Source organism: Cheilinus undulatus, linkage group 3, assembly GCF_018320785.1.
Source record: "Cheilinus undulatus linkage group 3, ASM1832078v1, whole genome shotgun sequence".
NCBI classification, from domain to species: Eukaryota; Metazoa; Chordata; class Actinopteri; order Labriformes; family Labridae; genus Cheilinus; species Cheilinus undulatus.
In genome coordinates this window covers 54,455,125-54,473,188 of record NC_054867.1, presented here as the reverse complement: position 1 = coordinate 54,473,188, position 18,064 = coordinate 54,455,125, and the positions used below count along the sequence as shown (strand labels likewise).

Sequence of the window (18,064 nt, the reverse complement as noted above, 5' to 3'; positions counted from 1 at the left end):
GGGGCGCTGTAGCCTCGTGATTATGTTTCGTACGCCACATGTCCGAAGGCTGCTGTCTTTCAGGGAGCAGACTGGGTTTCAATCAGAGCTGTGGCTCCTTCCCAGCATCTCCACCCTCTCTCTGACTAAAGCATTAAACCCTGAAAATAAATCTGAAAAATGAGAGATATTCCTGTGAGGTTCTTCGATTCTTAACGATCGTTTAAGTGGATTTTATGGATTTGGGAGAAATAGAAGACAGCATCATCAGCATAATGTCTTCTCAGTAGGCTCAACAGGTTTGGAAAATATAAATATATGCTCTGATTTCAATGAGATTTTTGACACTTGAGTGTTTTGTTTTTCACTAGTATTTTCTTTTTAAATAGAAAGACATAATAAATCATTTCTAAAATATAATTCTGATTGATTAGTATGATTTTTCTGCACAAACAAAGGTAAATTATTCTGACATTTCTGTCCGAATGTCTATTATTATTATTATTATTGATAATCATAACAATAATATTAATAATAATAATGATTTTAGAGACATTACAATCATCCTCCCGACTGTCAGTAGTGATATTTGAACCATCTCACAGTGATGCTGATGATGAAGATTTCATTGAATATTGATAACGACGATCAGTGCCCAGTGTTCTGACTGCTGATCATGATGTTGATTATATAGATCTGATAACTACTGATCGGTTTATTGATGGTTTATTGATTGTCCTGTCTCTGTGTAGGCGAGCAGCGGAGTGAAGCAGTGGAATAAGCGTTGGTTCATCCTCTCAGACAGATGTCTCTTCTACTACAAAGGTTTGTTCCTCACATTTTATTATTTATTGATAATAATCCTGTTTCCGCTGTTATTCTCATTCCTCTCTCTCTCTCTCTCTCTCTCTCTCTAATCGGTGACAGCTTCCTGTCCTTCCTCTCGGCTGGTTGCACATTTATTGATTTTTAAACTTTTATTCTGGGCAATCAGCTCTGCAGTCTACTGCATTATCGACCAATCGCATGTCTCTGTTTAAATCTGCTGCATGATCCGCCAATCACATGGTTCCGTTTAAATCTGCTGCAGGTGTCTGAGTGGATCAGACCCTTTCAGGGACTTTGGAGGGGAACTTTAGGGACCAGGACCACACCTTAGCCACGCCCCTTCCTCCCCTATTGTTCTCTCAGTCCTCCCCCCTTTCTCTCTTTTTTTCTGTCCTCCTGTCTTAAAGGTCCCAAAGAGGCTTCATTAGGACTAGGAGCTATAATGGACCCCTAAACTTGATCATACCAAGAATCCCCATACAGCAGTAGAGTCTGGAAGGATCCGGACTCTTTCTTAATCATTCATAACATGAAAAATCCCACTTATTTAACCATTTCCTTAATTTTTCAACAGTTTATATTTTTATTAATATAATCCCACATGTGTTAAATTCATTTTATTCTAACAATAGACTACAGAGACCGTAGAGTATTAAAATATTTTAGAGCTTTTTACTCACAACATTAATTCAGTTGCATTGCTGTGATTCAGTTGCATTTCTGTAAAATAAAGGAAATTGCAATGCTGAAAGTAAAAGAAGTCATTAGTTGTAGATTGCTGGGAGAGTTAAGTGGCATTGCTGTCATTTAGTTGCATTTCTGTAATTTAGTTGCATTGCTGTGATTTAGTTGCTTTGCTGTGATTCAGTTGCATTGCTGTGATTTAGTTGCATTTCTGTAATTTAGTTGCATTGCTGTGTTTTAGTTGCTTTGCTGTGATTCAGTTGCATTGCTGTGATTTAGTTGCATTTCTGTAATTTAGTTGCATTGCTGTGATTCAGTTGCATTGCTGTGATTTAGTTGCATTTCTGTACTTTAGTTGCATTGCTGTGATTTAGTTGCTTTGCTGTGATTCAGTTGCATTGCTGTGATTCAGTTGCATTTCTGTAATTAAGTTGCAATGCTGCGATTTAGTTGCATTGCTGGGATTAAGTGGCATTGCTGTGATTTAGTTGCATCGCTGTGATTTAGTTGCATTGCTGTGATTTAGTTGCTTTGCTGTGATTCAGTGGCATTGCTGTGATTCAGTTGCATTTCTGTAATTTAGTTGCAATGCTGCGATTTAGTTGCATTGCTGGGATTAAGTGGCATTGCTGTGATTTAGTTGCATCGCTGTGATTTAGTTGCATTGCTGTGATTTCTTTGCATCGCTGTGATTTAGTTGCATTGCTGTGATTTCTTTGCATTGCTGTGATTTAGTTGCATTGTTGTGATTTAGTTGCATTACTATAGTTTAGTTGCATTGCTCCGATTTAGTTGCATTGCTGTGATTTAGTTGCATTGTTGTGATTAAGGTGCATTGCTGTGTTTAAGTTGCATTGCTGTGGTTTACTTGTTTTGTGGTTATTTAGTTGCATTGCTTTGATTTAGTTTTATTGCTGTGATTTACTTGCTTTGCTGGGATTCAGTTGCATTGCTGTGATTTAGTTGCATTGCTGTGATTCAGTTGCATTGCTTTAATCTAGTTGCATTGCTGTGATTTAGTTGCATTGCTTTGATTAAGTTGCATTGCTGTGATTTACTTGCTTTGCTGGGATTCAGTTGCATTGCTGTGATTTAGTTGCATTGCTGTGATTCAGTTGCATTGCTTTAATCTAGTTGCATTGCTGTGATTTAGTTGCATTGCTTTGATTAAGTTGCATTGCTGTGATTTAGTTGCATTGCTATGATTTAGTTGCAATGCTGTGATTTAGGTGCATTCCTGTGATTTAGTTGCATTGCTCAGATTCAGTTGCTGTAGATGTTGTCCTGACATTGATTTATCAGGCGATCTCTTGTCAGATATAACTTTTCAAACAGCATCTTTCGTTTCTCTGATATCACTCACCAATCAACGTCAGAGGGCGTGGTGCTGATGCTGTAGTTCTTGCCTGTTAAACTCTGATAATTCTTTGCTGCTCACTGATGATCTGATTGGTCAAAATCCCACGCCGTGGCGGTGAAATGTCTTTGTTTTTAAACGCTCAGAGCTTCAGTGGCGCTCTGAGTCTCTAACACTGATGGCCCTGTGAGGCAGGCTGTGATCAGACATTCTCACATCCACAGTCATCGTGTGTACTCCTCTGTACTTCTATGTAGGTGTGTAGTTGTGTAGTTGTGTGCAGTAGTGTATATGTGTATTTGTGTTCCAGTGATGGGTCAGTGAACTAACTCTCCTACCGTTTCTCCTCTCTCTCACGCTCGGCTCCATAAACTCTGAACGCTGTCAGAGATTTAACCGCCAGAGAATCACAAAGTTTAATAAAATCGTTTTAATAAAGAGAATTTCTGCAGCAGAGATAAAACAGGAGACCAGGATGTAGAGGGAAGAGAGAGAACCAAAGATGGATGAATCCTGAAAATTAACAAACCTACAGGATGGTTCTAGACCAGCCTGGTTCATCTCTGTTTGATTTAGATACATCTGTCAGAAATATAGAATTCTGGTAAATGTAAATATGACAGAATTTGCACAATAGTTGATTTTATCTGTTGTGCAGAGGCAGATGGTGATTTAAAATGACGGGACAAAGAAATATTTAACATCAATATTGAGCAATTTATCAGAGATTGCAGCTACATGCCTGCACGGTGTCTTAAATGCAGAAGTCTATTGTCCACAGTTGTAAAATTATTATATTTCAGGAGTTTTTCTTGTCATTCATGACAGATTTATTCCGTCTCCTGTCATCATAAATGTCAAAGTTTATAAAGTTTAGTCAGCCAAACTGTGAACTAATGTAAATTAATCAACAATCAATAGTTCTAATAACAGGATCAATCAGAGTGTCTCCTTTAATGCCTCAAATAATGTTTAAAATGATGTTTTTACTGAACTATGAATGTTTTTAAAGAACAGGTAAAGGTGGCTTAAAATCTGCCAGGTAACAGGCTAGCTCTGCTCTGACTGGAGCACAGGGTAAAGGAGGCGGGGCTCATAAAGGTCCACTGTCCCGTGGTCAGCTATTGTTCAGTAACAGTCGTGTTTTTAGCTCATTTTTCATTCATCAGCCTGGAATAACCTTGAAAGCCTTGAATAACCTGCAGCTGTAAATCAGGCGTTTCCAAAGATCAGCAGAGTCAGCAGACGACGAATGGTCGCCGTGGCGGCGTGTTGGAGCGTTTGGTCGAGTCTCCGTGGCTCCCCCGTTAACATGGTGATCTCTGAACAGACTCGTCTTTTATTTCTTTATTTATGGCCGCCTCGCTGTCAGCACGCCATCTCTCTCTATTCTCAACACGTCCACGGTCCTCTGCCTCGGTCGCCCAGCTGTGTCAAAGAGAGAGAGAGAGAGAGGGCTGTGTGACGGTGCAGTTTACTGTTAGAATTTCTATTCCAGCGAGGGCAGAGGGGCCCACACAGCAGGACAACAGAGACGAGATTAGGAGGGTTCAGGTTAGGGTAGTTAATGGCCAGCAGGTTTTTAATCTAAGATCAGAAATCCAAAATCAAGAAAGGAGCTGTGTCACAACTACTGTTTCTATAGAGCAAAAATGGAGGCGAAAAGCCCCCAACATCCCCAGCTTCACCAACATTCCATCCTCTGCCTTTGATGAGGTCATCCTTTAAAGTCTTTAATAGTTAAGAGAGATGATGTCATCAGAGCTTTTAAAAAATTCCTTCATTGCCTTTAAAGATGATGTCTTCAAAGCATTCAATCCTTTCATTTGAACATCATGTCATACATTACAGCTTATAAAACATTCCATCCTTGCCTTTGATCATGATTTTATCAAAGCCTTTAAAATATTCCACACATTCCTTTGAACATGATGCCATCCTTTAAAGCTTGTGAAACATTCAGACCTTTCCTTTAAATATGAGGCCATTCATAACGGCTTATAAAACATTCTAACCTTGCCTTTGAACATTGTGTCATACATTCAGGCTTATAAAACATTCCACCCTTGCCTTTGGAGCTGATGCCATGGAAATCATTGTAACATTCCTTCCCTTCTTTGGATATCATGTCATACATTAAAGCTTAGAAAACATTCCACCCTTGCCTTTGAACATCATGTCATACATTACAGCTTATAAAACATTCCACTCTTGCCTTTGAACATGATGCCATCAAAGTCGTTAAAATAATCCATCCTTGCCTTTAAACATCATGTCATACATTACAGGTTTTAAACCATTCCATCCTTGCATTTTAACATCATGTCATACATTCAAGTTTTAAAGCATTCAGTCCTTGCCTTTGAAGATGATGCCATCAAAGTCTTTAAAACATTCCATCCTTTCTTTTGAACATCATGTCATACATTACAGTTTTTAAAACTTTCCACCCTTGCCTCTGAACATCATATCATACATTACAGGTTTTAAACCATTCCATCCTTGCATTTTAACATCATGTCATTTATTCAAGCTTATAAAACATTCCATCCTTGCCTTTGAACATGATGCCATCAAAGTCTTTAAAACATTCCATCCTTTCTTTTGAACATCATGTCATACATTACAGCTTTTAAAAAAATTCCATCCTTGCCTTTGAACATCATGTCATGTATTTACAGCTTATAAAACATTTCATCCTTGCCTTTGAACATCATGTCATACAATCAAGGTTATAAAACATTCCATCCTTGCCTTTGAAGATGATGCCATCAAAGTCTTTAAAATATTTCATCCTTGCCTTTGAACATCATGTCATACATTATGGCTGTTAAACCATTCCATCCTTGCATTTAAACATCATGCCATACATTCAAGCTTATAAAACATTCCACCCTTGCCTTTGAAGATGATGCCATCAAAGCTCGTAAAACATCTCTTCCTTGCCCTATTGCCTGCATGCCAGCGTAGGCCCCCAGTTGTCCATCCAGTCTAACCAGTACCTCATAAGTTTCACTACCTGTACATTGTACCATTGTGTCATTATAAACTTGTTTCTTAACTGGTGGGTTGGGACCTTAACGTGGGTCTTGAAGTTGTTATCAGGGGTCTTGGTGTGTTCCTGGAAGTCTCTGATGTTCTTCTTATTTTGAGTATTTGTCTCCATCTCGGTCCAGCCTGTCCTTCCAGTCATAAAAACATTGTATTAATGTTGGTCATTCAGATTCTAAGAGAGGTGGGTAGTTGTTTGTTGGGGGGGGGGGGGGGGGGTCCTGAGGCTGGACCAGGTGTGCTAATGGATGCCCACTAAGATTCATGTGTGTTTCTGGATGTCTTTAGTCAGGTTCTCATGGAGCAGGTGTGGAATGACTCTGAGTGACCATGATAGACCATTAATGTTAAACCTAAACACCTGACAGACGCCTGCTTTAACAAGTGGAGACAGAGCAGCCAGTAGAGGGCGCTGCCTTACTAAATCCCATTATTACCTTTACATAGTGTTTTTAGAGCTGATTGAATCAAACTCAGTCCTTGAAGTCAGACCAGAATCACTTAAGTAACTCCTAAAGACCGAGGTTCTTTAACAGAGACATGAATCATTCGGAGGTGTGTCTGTTTACCTGTCCTCCTCTCTCTGCCTGTGATCGGAGTCTCTGATTGGTGCAGAGCAGCAGCAGGTACAGCTGGCTGCAGGCCCAGATTCCTGCAACACTGAGTCACATGGTCTGATCATTATCTACAGTCAGAGAGAGCGGCGGGCAGTCCAGCCCTTCCCCTTCGCTCTGATCGCCCTCCCTCTCTCTCTCTCACTCTCTCTCACTCACTCACACAGCCTGGGTGAGCGAGCTGAGCGCTGTGGAGCAGAGAGGAGGTCACACAGACGAGTGGATCCTCTTTCAAAACATCAAATTTTCATGTTTGTTTCCATTATTTAGACCAGACCGCCGCTGCTCCTCTTCTTCTCTGCTTCTATTTATCACCGCTGGACGCCGCTCGCCGTCAGTGAGTGAGCCATTAGCGCCTCTTATCACAGCGACCTCCGTCTATAATGGAAGTCTATTCTGGGAGGCTGTCACTGAGGGAGACCGGGGGGGGCTCTGCTCCTCTCTGAACATCTGCACCTCCTCTCCTCCTGCTCACACTTCTTCTTCTTCTTCCTCTGTTTGTCCTCTTCTTCTCCTTCTACTTCTCCTCCTCCTCCTCTTTCTCCTCCTGGGGTCTCACTCTTGTCCCTCACCCACAGATGAGAAGGAGGACACGGTGTTGGGGAGTCTTCCTCTGCTGAGCTTCAGAGTTGGAGGAGTGGAACCAGCAGACAACATCACCAGGAAGTTCGCCTTTAAGGTCAGAGACGTCCTGTCTGAGGACACTTTAATATTTTTATTTATTCTAAAATGTTTTATTTTTAGTAGGGACGTCCTGTCTGTGGAATGCTTGAACATTTTTATTTTATTTATTTAAACATTTTAATATTTTTATTAGAGATACCCAGCCTGAGGACGCTTTAATATGTATGTGTGTGTGTGTGTGTGTGTGTATATATATATATATATATATATATATATATATATATATATATATGTATAGTAATTTTTTTTAATAGAAACGTCCTGTTTAAAGAATGCTTTAATATTTTTATTTTATTTATTTAAACATTTTTTAGATAACATTTTTATTAAAGACTGAAGACGCTTTAATATTTTTATTTATTTGAACATTTCTTTAATTTTCATTAGAGACATACTGCCTGAGGAATGCTTAAATATTTTTATTTTATTTATTTAAACATTTTAAGATTTGTATTAGAGATATCCCATCTGAAGAACGCTTTACTATTTTTATTTATTTTTTTTTTAAACATTTTAAGATTTTTTTAGAGACGTCCCATCTGAGGAATGCTTTAATATTTATTTGTTTTAACACCTGTAGATTTTTATTAGAGATAAACTGAGCTTATTAGTGCCTCCTCTTTCTCCAGTGTCTGACAATGAAATCAGATCAGTTTGTTTACAAGCTTCTGTAAATTGCCTGAATTGCACAAAACCATTGTCGACATTTGAAAAGTAGTGGTTAATGAAGAGGAGCATGGGGACAAACCTCAGCGCTCTCAGCTACTCCTCCTGTCCTAAATGTCCAGAGGGGATGGGTCTTCAGTTGCGTTGCTGTGGTTTGGTTTCTGGATGTTGGTTTCAAGATCGATGTGTTTCATTTGCATTACTGTAGTTTGGTTGCATCGCTATGATTTAGTTGCATTACTGTGCTGTAGCTCAGCTGCTGCAATTTGGTTTGAGGATGTTGGTTTGACAGGATTAGTGATTTATTTGCAGGATGCAAGTCTAGTTGCAGGATAGTGTTAACTTGCATTGCTGTGATTGTGTTGCAGGATGTTTGTTGGAAATGATTGTTATGATTTTATTGCATAATCTTGGTTAAGTTGCATTGCTGTCATTTAAATTCATTGATGTGACTGAGCTGCAGGGTGTTAGTGTAATTGCAGTGGTGCTGATGTAGAAACAGGATGTTGGTTTAGTTGCATTGCTGAGATTGTGTTGCAGAATGTTTTTCTAATTGCAGTGCAGTGATTTAGTTGCTGGGTATTGCTTTAGTTGCATTTGTGTGATTTAGTTGCCTTGCTGTGATTCTATTGTATTGCTATGATTTTGTTGCATTGCCTTGATTTAATTGCAGTGCTGCTGAAATTTAGTGGCTCAATGTTGGTTTAGTTGCATTGCTGTGATTCACTTGCAGGATGTCATTTGGATAGGATTGCTGTGACTTAGTTGCGTAACCTTGGTTAAATTGCATTGCTATTATTTGATGACGTTGGTGTGATCTAGTTGCAGGATGTTGGTTTTCTTGCATTACTGTGATTTTGTTTCATTTCTGTAGTTCATTGCTATGTTCAAGTGCAGTACTGAGTTGCTTGTTTTTATGGCTGTGGTTTTACGTGAGTTATTGTCTTATTGCTGTTTTTAGTTGCATTGTCATGCTGTGGTTGCATTGCCATGTTTTGGATGAATTGATTCGTAGTCTTTTGCAGGGTCTAGGTTGGGTTTCATTGCTGTAGATCAGTCTCATTATTGAGTTGAGTTATATTTTGTTGCTCAGTTGCATTGCTGTGGTTTGGATAAACAGCCTTCTTTCTGCTTCATTGCAATGCTAAGATGAAGTTTGTTGCTGCAGTTGTGTTGATGTGTTTTAGCATCATTGCTACACTTAGTTGCAGGATGATGTTGCAGTTGTGTTGCTGTGGTGCAGATTCATGGCTGGGTTTATTTGCAGGTTGTTTGCTTGGTTGAGTTATTGTGGTCCAGTTTCATTGCCATGTTTTGTTGCAGTATTTTTTTTCAGCAGTTGCATCGCTGTAATTTGGCAGCATTGCCATGTTTAGTTGCAGGATCCTGCTGGTTTGCATTGCTGTGTTTTTACTCATTGTCATGTTTAGTTGCAGTATTCTTCTGCAGTTGCATTGCTGTGATTGAAATCATTGCCGTTTAGTTGCAGGATCCTGCTGTTTGCATTGCTGTGTTTTTAATCATTGTCATGTTTAGTTGCAGTACTCTGCTGTAGTTGATTTATAGTGGTTGACATGTTTTAGTCACTGATGTTTACTGTCAGCGAGGCTGTGAGTCATCAGGAGGAGGCGGAGTCAACCCAGCCTTCCTTCATGTGGATTTAAATCATTATAAGTATATTAATGAGTCTATTTAGATCATTATTGATATCATCCAGATGAAACCATGCTGTCATTCTCAGAGTTGGTTTGTTATAACTGAGATTTAAATCATTTTAATATCAGACATATTAAAACATTCTTCCATAGGGGGAGCTGTCAGTGTTGGTTTGATGAAATATGGATTTCTATCACTTTACAACATTACAACAGGCTTTTATCAATGCACTAACTGTTAGTATTGATTAAATATAGATTTATATCATTGTTGATTGCTGCACATATTAAAACATCTCTGTGATGTTGGAGTTGGTCAGTTATTGCTCCATGTTGTAGATGCTGATGGTGATTTATGTTCTGTTGCTGATTGCTTTTAGAGGAAGCTGCAGAGATAAAAACAATACTGATGGAGTTATGATGAATATTCAAACTCTTATGGAACATCACTGATACTAACGGAAGATAATAATCAAATATAAACAGTTATTGTTATTGATGGAGTAATGGTGGATATACATACAGTCAATCAATCCTTCTAGGCCATGACAGGACAGTAAACAGAGGGCAGAGAGAGCCCCGCTGCCCTCTAAGAGGACTACTCTAGCCCCCGTATGTGAGTCCTTTTTCTGAACCTCCAGGCCATCAGTTCTCAGAGCTTTGCTGTTGTTTTTATTTTTATGGATCTTTGGGGTGTGGAATTGTCCCGTTGTAGTTCTATTATCAATCTTTGTGGTTTTATATCTATTCAGTAGTTTTTATAGATCAGCTCCTGTTAGCTTTTATTGCTTTAATGTGTTTTTTTTTTGTTGTTGTTTTTTTTGTTTTTGTTCATCTTTTCATTTTTTTTTGTGTATTCTTTGCCTGTTGGTGTTTATTTGACATCCCAACAACACTGATTCACCAGCAGTCCATGCTTCAATCATGGGGCCACCTTGGGCCCTTGGTCCTGTGGTGATACAGATGAACTCTGGGTAATATTAACGCACTAGGGCACTCAGGACTCTGGTCCCAGGCTAGGGGGGAATCCCTGTACAGCAGACTAAGGCTGAATGGTACAGGGGTGAAAAAATCCAGCTCTTAACCTGCTGAGGTCAGCCTGAGGAAGTCAGTCTGAGTAAATGCTATAGGAAAGGATGGAATGTTTTAAGCCTTAAAAGAAGACATCATCTTAAAGTGCAAGGATGGAATGTTTTAAGCCTTGAAAATAACATAATCTTTTAACGCAAGGATGGAATGTTTTAGGCCTTAAACAAAGACATCATCTTAAAGGGCAAGGATGGAATGTTTTAAGCCTTAAAGATGACATATTCTTTAAAAGCAAGGATGTGATGTTTTAGCCTTTAAAGAATGACATAATATTCAAAGGCAAGGGTGGAATATGTTTTGCCTTTAAAAATGAAGTCATACTTTAAAGGCAAGCATGGAATGTTTTTTACCTTTACAGATGATGGCCCCTGTAAAGGCTAAAAACTGATGTTTTGTAGGCTTTAAAGGATCGCATATTTAAAAAGCAAGGAGGAATGTTAAATGAGCTTTGATGTCATCATCTTTAAAAGCAAGGACTGAATGTTTTCAAAGCTATAAAGGATGACATCATCTTTAAAGTTAAGGTTGGAATGTTTGACCTTTAAAGATGATGTCCTTTTTGAAAGCAAAACTCAGATGTTTTATAAGCTTTCCAGATCACATTAGTATATGTTAAAACCAAGGATGGAATATTTAACGAGTTTTGATGTCAACATTTTAGCAGGCAAGGATTGGATATTTTCAAAGCCTTTGAGGATAATATCATCTTTAAAGGAAGAGGATGGAATGTTTAATGAGCTTTGATGTCATCATTTTTGAAGGCAAAATGGAATGTTTGATAAGAATTATGACATCATCAAAGGCAGAGATTGGAATGTTGGTGAAGCTGGGGATTTTTGGGGTGTTTTTCCTTTAATTTTGTCACAAAACCCTCGCTCCTCGCCAGTTTCCGCCACATTTATGAAAGTTGCCAATGAAGAACAGTCAACATAAGAGAGACTGACATTGCCGATATGACTACAAGCCGGTTTAGTATCGTTGTCTGCTTTAGCCCGGTCTCAGTCAGCATCTGGAACTGGACTCTCTCATACTGATCTGTACCACTGTCTAACCTGACTCACTCTGGTCAAACAAACCAGACTCTGAGGGCCATGAAGGTGTGAGATGTTTGGAGACTAAAAATACAATCACATTTGTTGTTTTCTCCTCCCTCCTCTTCACAGATTAGTGTGAACTTTGAGGAGACACTGCTGTCTGAATGAATGTGCTGAGTAAAGGTTTATATAAGAGAGAAAGTCAGCCTAGTTTGGCCCTCAGCATCACACTGCTCCGACTCTAACTCTCTAAGTCTAACTCTAACTCTAACCCTAATCCTGCCTCTCTCCTGGGTTTAAATCAGTGTTTGTCTTCATCGCTTGTCTCCTTTCTGAACATTTCGTCCTACAGCTGACTGGTCAAAGTCCGCCGTGCTCGTGTTTGCTCTCTGTGTTCCCGGCGTGTATGCAGAGCATGGAAATGTGCAGTCTGAGCTGTTTGAAATATTTAAATATTAACTGGTATAAAGTTTGAAGCATCAGTGGATTAAAAATGAAGGTTTAAACTCTTCAGTCACAGAGATATAAATAGACTCCAGAATCATAAAGAGGAGATAAAAATAAAACAGTCAGAGCTTTTTCAGCCATCATGTGATCAGACACACTGACATTTTGCTCTACTATCACTTTATGTTGAACTAAATACAAACATCTTCTCAGTTTTAACGTTAATAAATAAAAATATAATCACTATAATAGTAAAGAAACTTAAAATTCTTCCTAGAGTCACAAAAATCACTTTATAAATGGATAAACACTCTTTGTCAGAAAACATTTTCATTACTTCATATTTTAATTCTCATGCATTTATGTTTTTTTTTTTTAAATCGCATTGTATTTTCATCCCCTTTTTACTTCCGCCAAAGAGGTTATGTGATCAGCAGGGATTGTTAGTTTGTTAGTTTGTTAGCAACATAACTCAAAAAGTTATGGACGAATTTTGCTGAAATTTTCAGGAAATGTCAGAAATGGCATAAGGAAGAACTGATTTTGAGAGTGATCCAGATCACCGTCTGGATCCAGGAATTTTTTGAAGGATTCTGTACTATTGGGTGATAGGGCTAATGGTGGAGGTCTGTGCTCTCTGAGTGCTTTTCTAGTTTATTTCCTGTTTCTTCCATCTTTGAGGCATCTATCTTTAAACTTTACATGAAAATTTTTGAGCTCTTAATTACAAATGATAGCACAAAACAATCAAAATTATTACATTTGCCTTTATTTTATCAAGTCAACCTCAAATTAAATCATAGGTTTTGACTTCAACACTCCTGCACTATATATATAATGCTTTAAAGGATGATGTCATCGTCAAAGGCAAGGATGGAATTTTTTATAAGCTTTTAAGGATGACATCACTTTGAAAAGGCAAGGATATAATGTTTTATAAGCTTTAATTGATGATGTCATCTTTGAAGGCAAGGATAGAATGTTTTAAAAGCTTTTAAGGATGACACCATCTTAAAAAGGCAAGGATAGAATGTTTTATAAACCTTAAAGGATGACATCATCTTCAAAGGCAAAGATGGAATGTTTTACAAGCTTTAAAGGATGGTGTCATCTTCAAAGCAAGGCTATAATGTCTAAGATTTAAAGGATGATGTCATCTTCAAAGGAAAGGATAGAATGTTTTATAAGCTTTAAAGGATGATGTCATCTTCAAAGGCAAGGTTGAAATGTTTTATAAGCTTTAATGGATGGTGTCATCTTCAAAGGCAAGGTTGGAATATTTTATAAGCTTTAATGGATGGTGTCATCTTTAAAGGCAGGGATGAAATATTTTAGAATCTTGAATGGATGATGTCATCTTCAAAGGATAGGATGGGATGTTTTATAAGCTTTAATGGATGATGTCATCTTCAAAGGCAAGGATAGAATGTTTTATAAACTTTTAAGAATGGTGTCATTTTCAAAGGCAAGGATGGAATATTTTATAAGCATAATGGATGATGTCATCTTCAACGATAGGAATTCAATGTTTCATACGCTGTTTTAATATCATCATCAAAGTCAGAGGATGAAATGTTGTTGAAGCCAGGGATGTTGGCAGCTTTTTCCCCTTCGTTTCTTTCAAACAGAAAGCCATAGTTGGCAACTATTCCTAAGGTTGCAACATAGGAGAGAGATTGTTGGTACGTCTGTGTTCTGAGATGAAGTATGCAGCTTTTTATAGAACATGTCTGTTTGGATTTGAAGAAGGATACCAGTGCTGCATAATTAGGGGCATGGCTGACATGAATACAAGCCAGTGTGTTTGCAATAGACAAGGATGGAATGTTTTGATGACATAATCTTATGTAAGCATGGAATGTTTTATAGGCTTTGATGACATCAACTTAAAATACAAAAAAGGAATGTTTAAACCCTTTGATGATATCATCTTTAAAGGTAAGGATGGAATGTTTCATTGACTTTAAGGCTGACATCAACAAAAGCAGTGGGCAGAATGTTAGTGAAGCTGGGAATGTTGGAGGCTTTTTCCCACTAATTTTGCCAAAATGTGGGATTCAGGTGGCAACCTTAGTAGAAGTGGATGGAAGTGGTAAGAGGATGGTTAACATGAGAGAGCTATTATTTTATTTTATCCTGTGGATCTGAATCTGTGAACATCAGAGATAAAGGTCAAAGTTCGTCCTCACAGTAACAGAGTTTAGAGTTACTCTCTGTTGGTGTGTATTCGTGTGTAATTAATACTGATGTTGTGGACAGTAAAGGTCTCACCTGTCCAGGTAGACTGGTCTCTAATGATCCTGGTCTGTTTCTCTGCTCACACACGCTGACTTACATAAGCGCGGATCACTGTGAGGTGGGGGTTTCAGGTGTGTGTGTTTTTCTGAGGTGGACTTCTCAGCTATCCTCTGATTGGTCCAGCTCCCTCAGAGCGTCCGGTGGGCGGGGCCAGACTCTGTCTAAACACGTTCAGTGATTCCTGTGAAACCGCTCCTGTTTGTGACACGTGTCGGAGCGACTCGGGGCAGACATGTCGGCAGACGAGTCAGAGACAGAGCAGGTCTGAGAGCACAGATCCGACAGGCTTCATTTGTTAGGTTTACAGGGTTATAATCCAGTTTAAGTCCATTTACATTGAGTTTTAATTCCTATTTTAATCATTTTAATCCAGTTTAAGTCATTTTGAATAGAGTTTTTATTTAGATTTTCATAATTTTAAACCAATCTGATCCCTGTTTATAACCCTGTCTGTAATTAAACCTGTTCCCTGATTGGACGGTTTCTCTGAGCCTAGAATCAGCAGCAGGATCAGTTCAGGATCACTGAGAGCTGTCAGAGCCTGCTGTACCTGCAGCTGTACAGGTGTGGCCCTGCTCAGGTAAATCTGAAACTCCTCTACTGTTTCTAAAGTTACCTCAGACTAAGAGCCGCTCCCTTCCTGACAGCAAACACATGAATCCACAGCTTAGTGTGAAAAAACTCAGTGATCCTCACAGGCTGGTTTACTAAAGACAGCTGCCTGGGGCCCCCTCGATTCTAGGGGCCTCCAGAGATAGAGTCTCTGATATACTTGCACAAAAATGAAGCCATGCATAGTTGTCAAAAAATCAGATTTATTCTGTGATAAATGAGCAACAGGACAGACCTGAACACTCGATCCTATCAGAATATCTCTGAAAAAAACGATCAAATCGGTCTGCTATCACTGACCAATGATGTAGACCTCTAAAACCACTTTACCTGACTAAGACTGCTATTTTAAATATGAATCAGGGGGTAAAAGTGAATAAAAATAGATTATAATTGCCCAAAAAAGGCCCAACATCAAGGTCCTGGACCTTTAAAAAGCCTCTAAATGTCTTCACATCTTTCTAATGATAGTACAGTAGATCCCTGTAGACAGAACTGTGGGGTAAAATGGATCAATACATCCAAATACACAAGAACAGATATGTCACCAATGGTGAACGTCATATATGTATATTTATATATATGTCTATATAGATGTGGTATGTATCTAGAAGTAGATGGACAGTGGCGTGTAGCCTTAACGACCTCTGAGTTAACGAGCAGACAGCGTTTGTGTGGTCCAGCAGTCTGCCAAGTCCGGCCCTCTGGATCCTCCGTCAATACCCCCATTCAGGCCAGAGTCCAGTCCCTCAGTCACACAGACGGTATTGTGGAGCTGTGGAGAAATGTTTGTGTTCACAGAGACCAGGGTTACATAATCACTACGTTTATTCTCTAAACAGAGGGATAATCAAACTGTGCTATAATCAAACTTATCAATAATCAATAATCAGATGTCATTGTGGAGCTGTGGTCCTGGACTGCTCTGGCCTCCTGATGGCCATCCTCGAGGTCTGCTCCAGGTCCATGCCCCATCTCCCTGAGATCTGGTCTAGCCCACCTGGTCTTGGTACCCCATTCGTGTTGAGCTGGATCACTCTGGTTCCTCTAATACCTGGATCTTCTCCAGGGTTCGTCAGAGGATGGAATGTTTTATGAGCTCTGGTGACATCATCTTCATCAGAGGATGGAATGTTTTATAAGCTCTGATGACATCATCATCAGAGGATGGAATGTTTTATGAGCTTTGATGAAGTCAACTACATTTAAGGATGGAATGTTTTATGAGCTCTGATGACATCATCTTCAAAGGAAGAGGATGGAATGTTTTATGAGCTCTGATGACATCATCTTCGAAGGCAGAGGATGGAATGTTTTATGACCTTTGATGACGTCAACTACATCAAAGGATGGAATGTTTCATGAACCTAACATCATCTTCCTCAGAGGATGGAATGTTTTGTGAGCTTTGATTACATCAACTTCAAAGGCAGAAGATGGAATGTTTTATGAGCTCTGATGACATCATCTTCGAAGGCAGAGGATGGAATGTTTTATGAGCTCTGCTGACATCTTCATTGGATGATTGAATGTTTAATGAGTTTTCATAACATCATCTACATCAGATGGTGGAATATTTTGTGAGCTTTAAAGACACCTTTTTTAAAAGCAGAGGATGGAATGTTTACAAGCTTTCATTATATCTTCATATGCGGATGGAATGTTTTATGAGCTCTGATGATAATTTCAAAGCAGAGGATGGAATGTTTTACAGGCTTGCATAATATCATCTTCATCAGAGGATGGAATGTTTTATGAGCTTTGATGACATCTTCAAAGGCAGAGGATGGAATGTTTATGAACCTAACATCATCTTCCTCAGAGGATGGAATGTTTTGTAGGCTTTGATTACATCATCTTAAAAGGCAGAGGATGGAATGTTTTCTGAGCTCTGATGACATCTTCAAATGCAGAGGATGGAATGTTTTACAGGCTTACATAATATCATCTTCATCAGAGGATGGAATGTTTTATGAGCTCCGATGATATCCTCAAAGGCAGAGGATGGAATGTTTTATGAGCTTTGATGGCATCTTCACAGGCAGAGGATGGAATGTTTTATAAGCTTTGATGACAACATCTACATCAGAAAATGGAATGTTTCGTTAGCTTTAAAGACATCTTTTTCAAAGGCAGAGGATGGAATGTTTACAAGCTTTCATAATACCTCCATCATTGGATGGAAGGTTTTATGAGCTCTGATGACATCTTCACAGGTAGAGGATGGAATGTTGGTGAAGCTGGGAATGTTGGGGGCTTTTCCACCTTTTTTTTTGCTGTGATGTGATTCCTGTCCTCTCTTGATTGGTCAACGTTGAACACGTCGTAGTTGTATTTAATTAGCACATTTATCGATTATTTCCATTGATTTTGATCAGAGTGAATCAGATAACTGCTGTCAGATATAACATCTCTGTTAGAGAGATAAACATCTGATGGAGTCTGCCTTTCCTCTATGTAGAAAATACATTTCTACAGCTGGAGGAACTTTAACAAATTAATACTGATCAATATCAGTTTACCCCCTCTGATCTTTGTTTCCTCCTCTTTCTCTCTTTATTTTAGTGTCAGCTCTCTATCGTCTGTATTCATCTCTCCCTCTTATTTTCCCTCCTGTGAATCAGAATCATAGAAACAGGATTAAACCTCTGTTTGTCTGCTCATACCTCTGCTCCATCTCTCTCTCTGTCGCTCTTCCACTCTCTCTCCTCCATCACTGAATGAACAAAGGAAGGGCGACCAAGGAGACACTCTCTCTCTCTCACTCAGCCCCGCCTCTGTTGCTAGGTAACTGCTGCCTCTCACTACACTGTCACTTTAGCCAATTACATCGGCGTGTCATTGACGGAGGCGGAGCTTATAGTGCTCCACCGTGGAAGGAAGTGACTGCTATTTATCTGTGACATCACTTCCTCCCGCTGTCTAAAGGAAGGCTGACTCACAAATGCATACAAATGCCACTTTGTCACATGACCCCATGGTCACATGACCACACTGAGGCTGTCCTAGTGCTCAGTGAGAGGATGGTTCCATATGTCAGGTGATTAATGAATGATATCAGGCAGA

The 18,064-nt window shown here is 39.1% G+C and overlaps 1 protein-coding gene across 9 annotated transcripts in view; it reads left to right on the top strand.

Moving 5' to 3' along the window:
• plekha6 (pleckstrin homology domain containing, family A member 6) overlaps positions 1–18,064 on the top strand; it is a 119,065-nt gene that overhangs the window by 57,035 nt on the left and 43,966 nt on the right. For 7 of the 9 annotated variants that reach the window (XM_041779755.1, XM_041779765.1, XM_041779746.1 and 4 more), the window contains 2 exons: positions 732–804; positions 7,092–7,192. In XM_041779755.1, coding sequence (XP_041635689.1) covers positions 732–804; positions 7,092–7,192 — 174 coding nt within the window. Of the gene's footprint in view, positions 1–731; positions 805–6,680; positions 6,851–7,091; positions 7,193–18,064 lie in introns of those variants that run through there. The other 2 variants (XM_041779799.1, XM_041779782.1) reach the window with 1 other exon arrangement.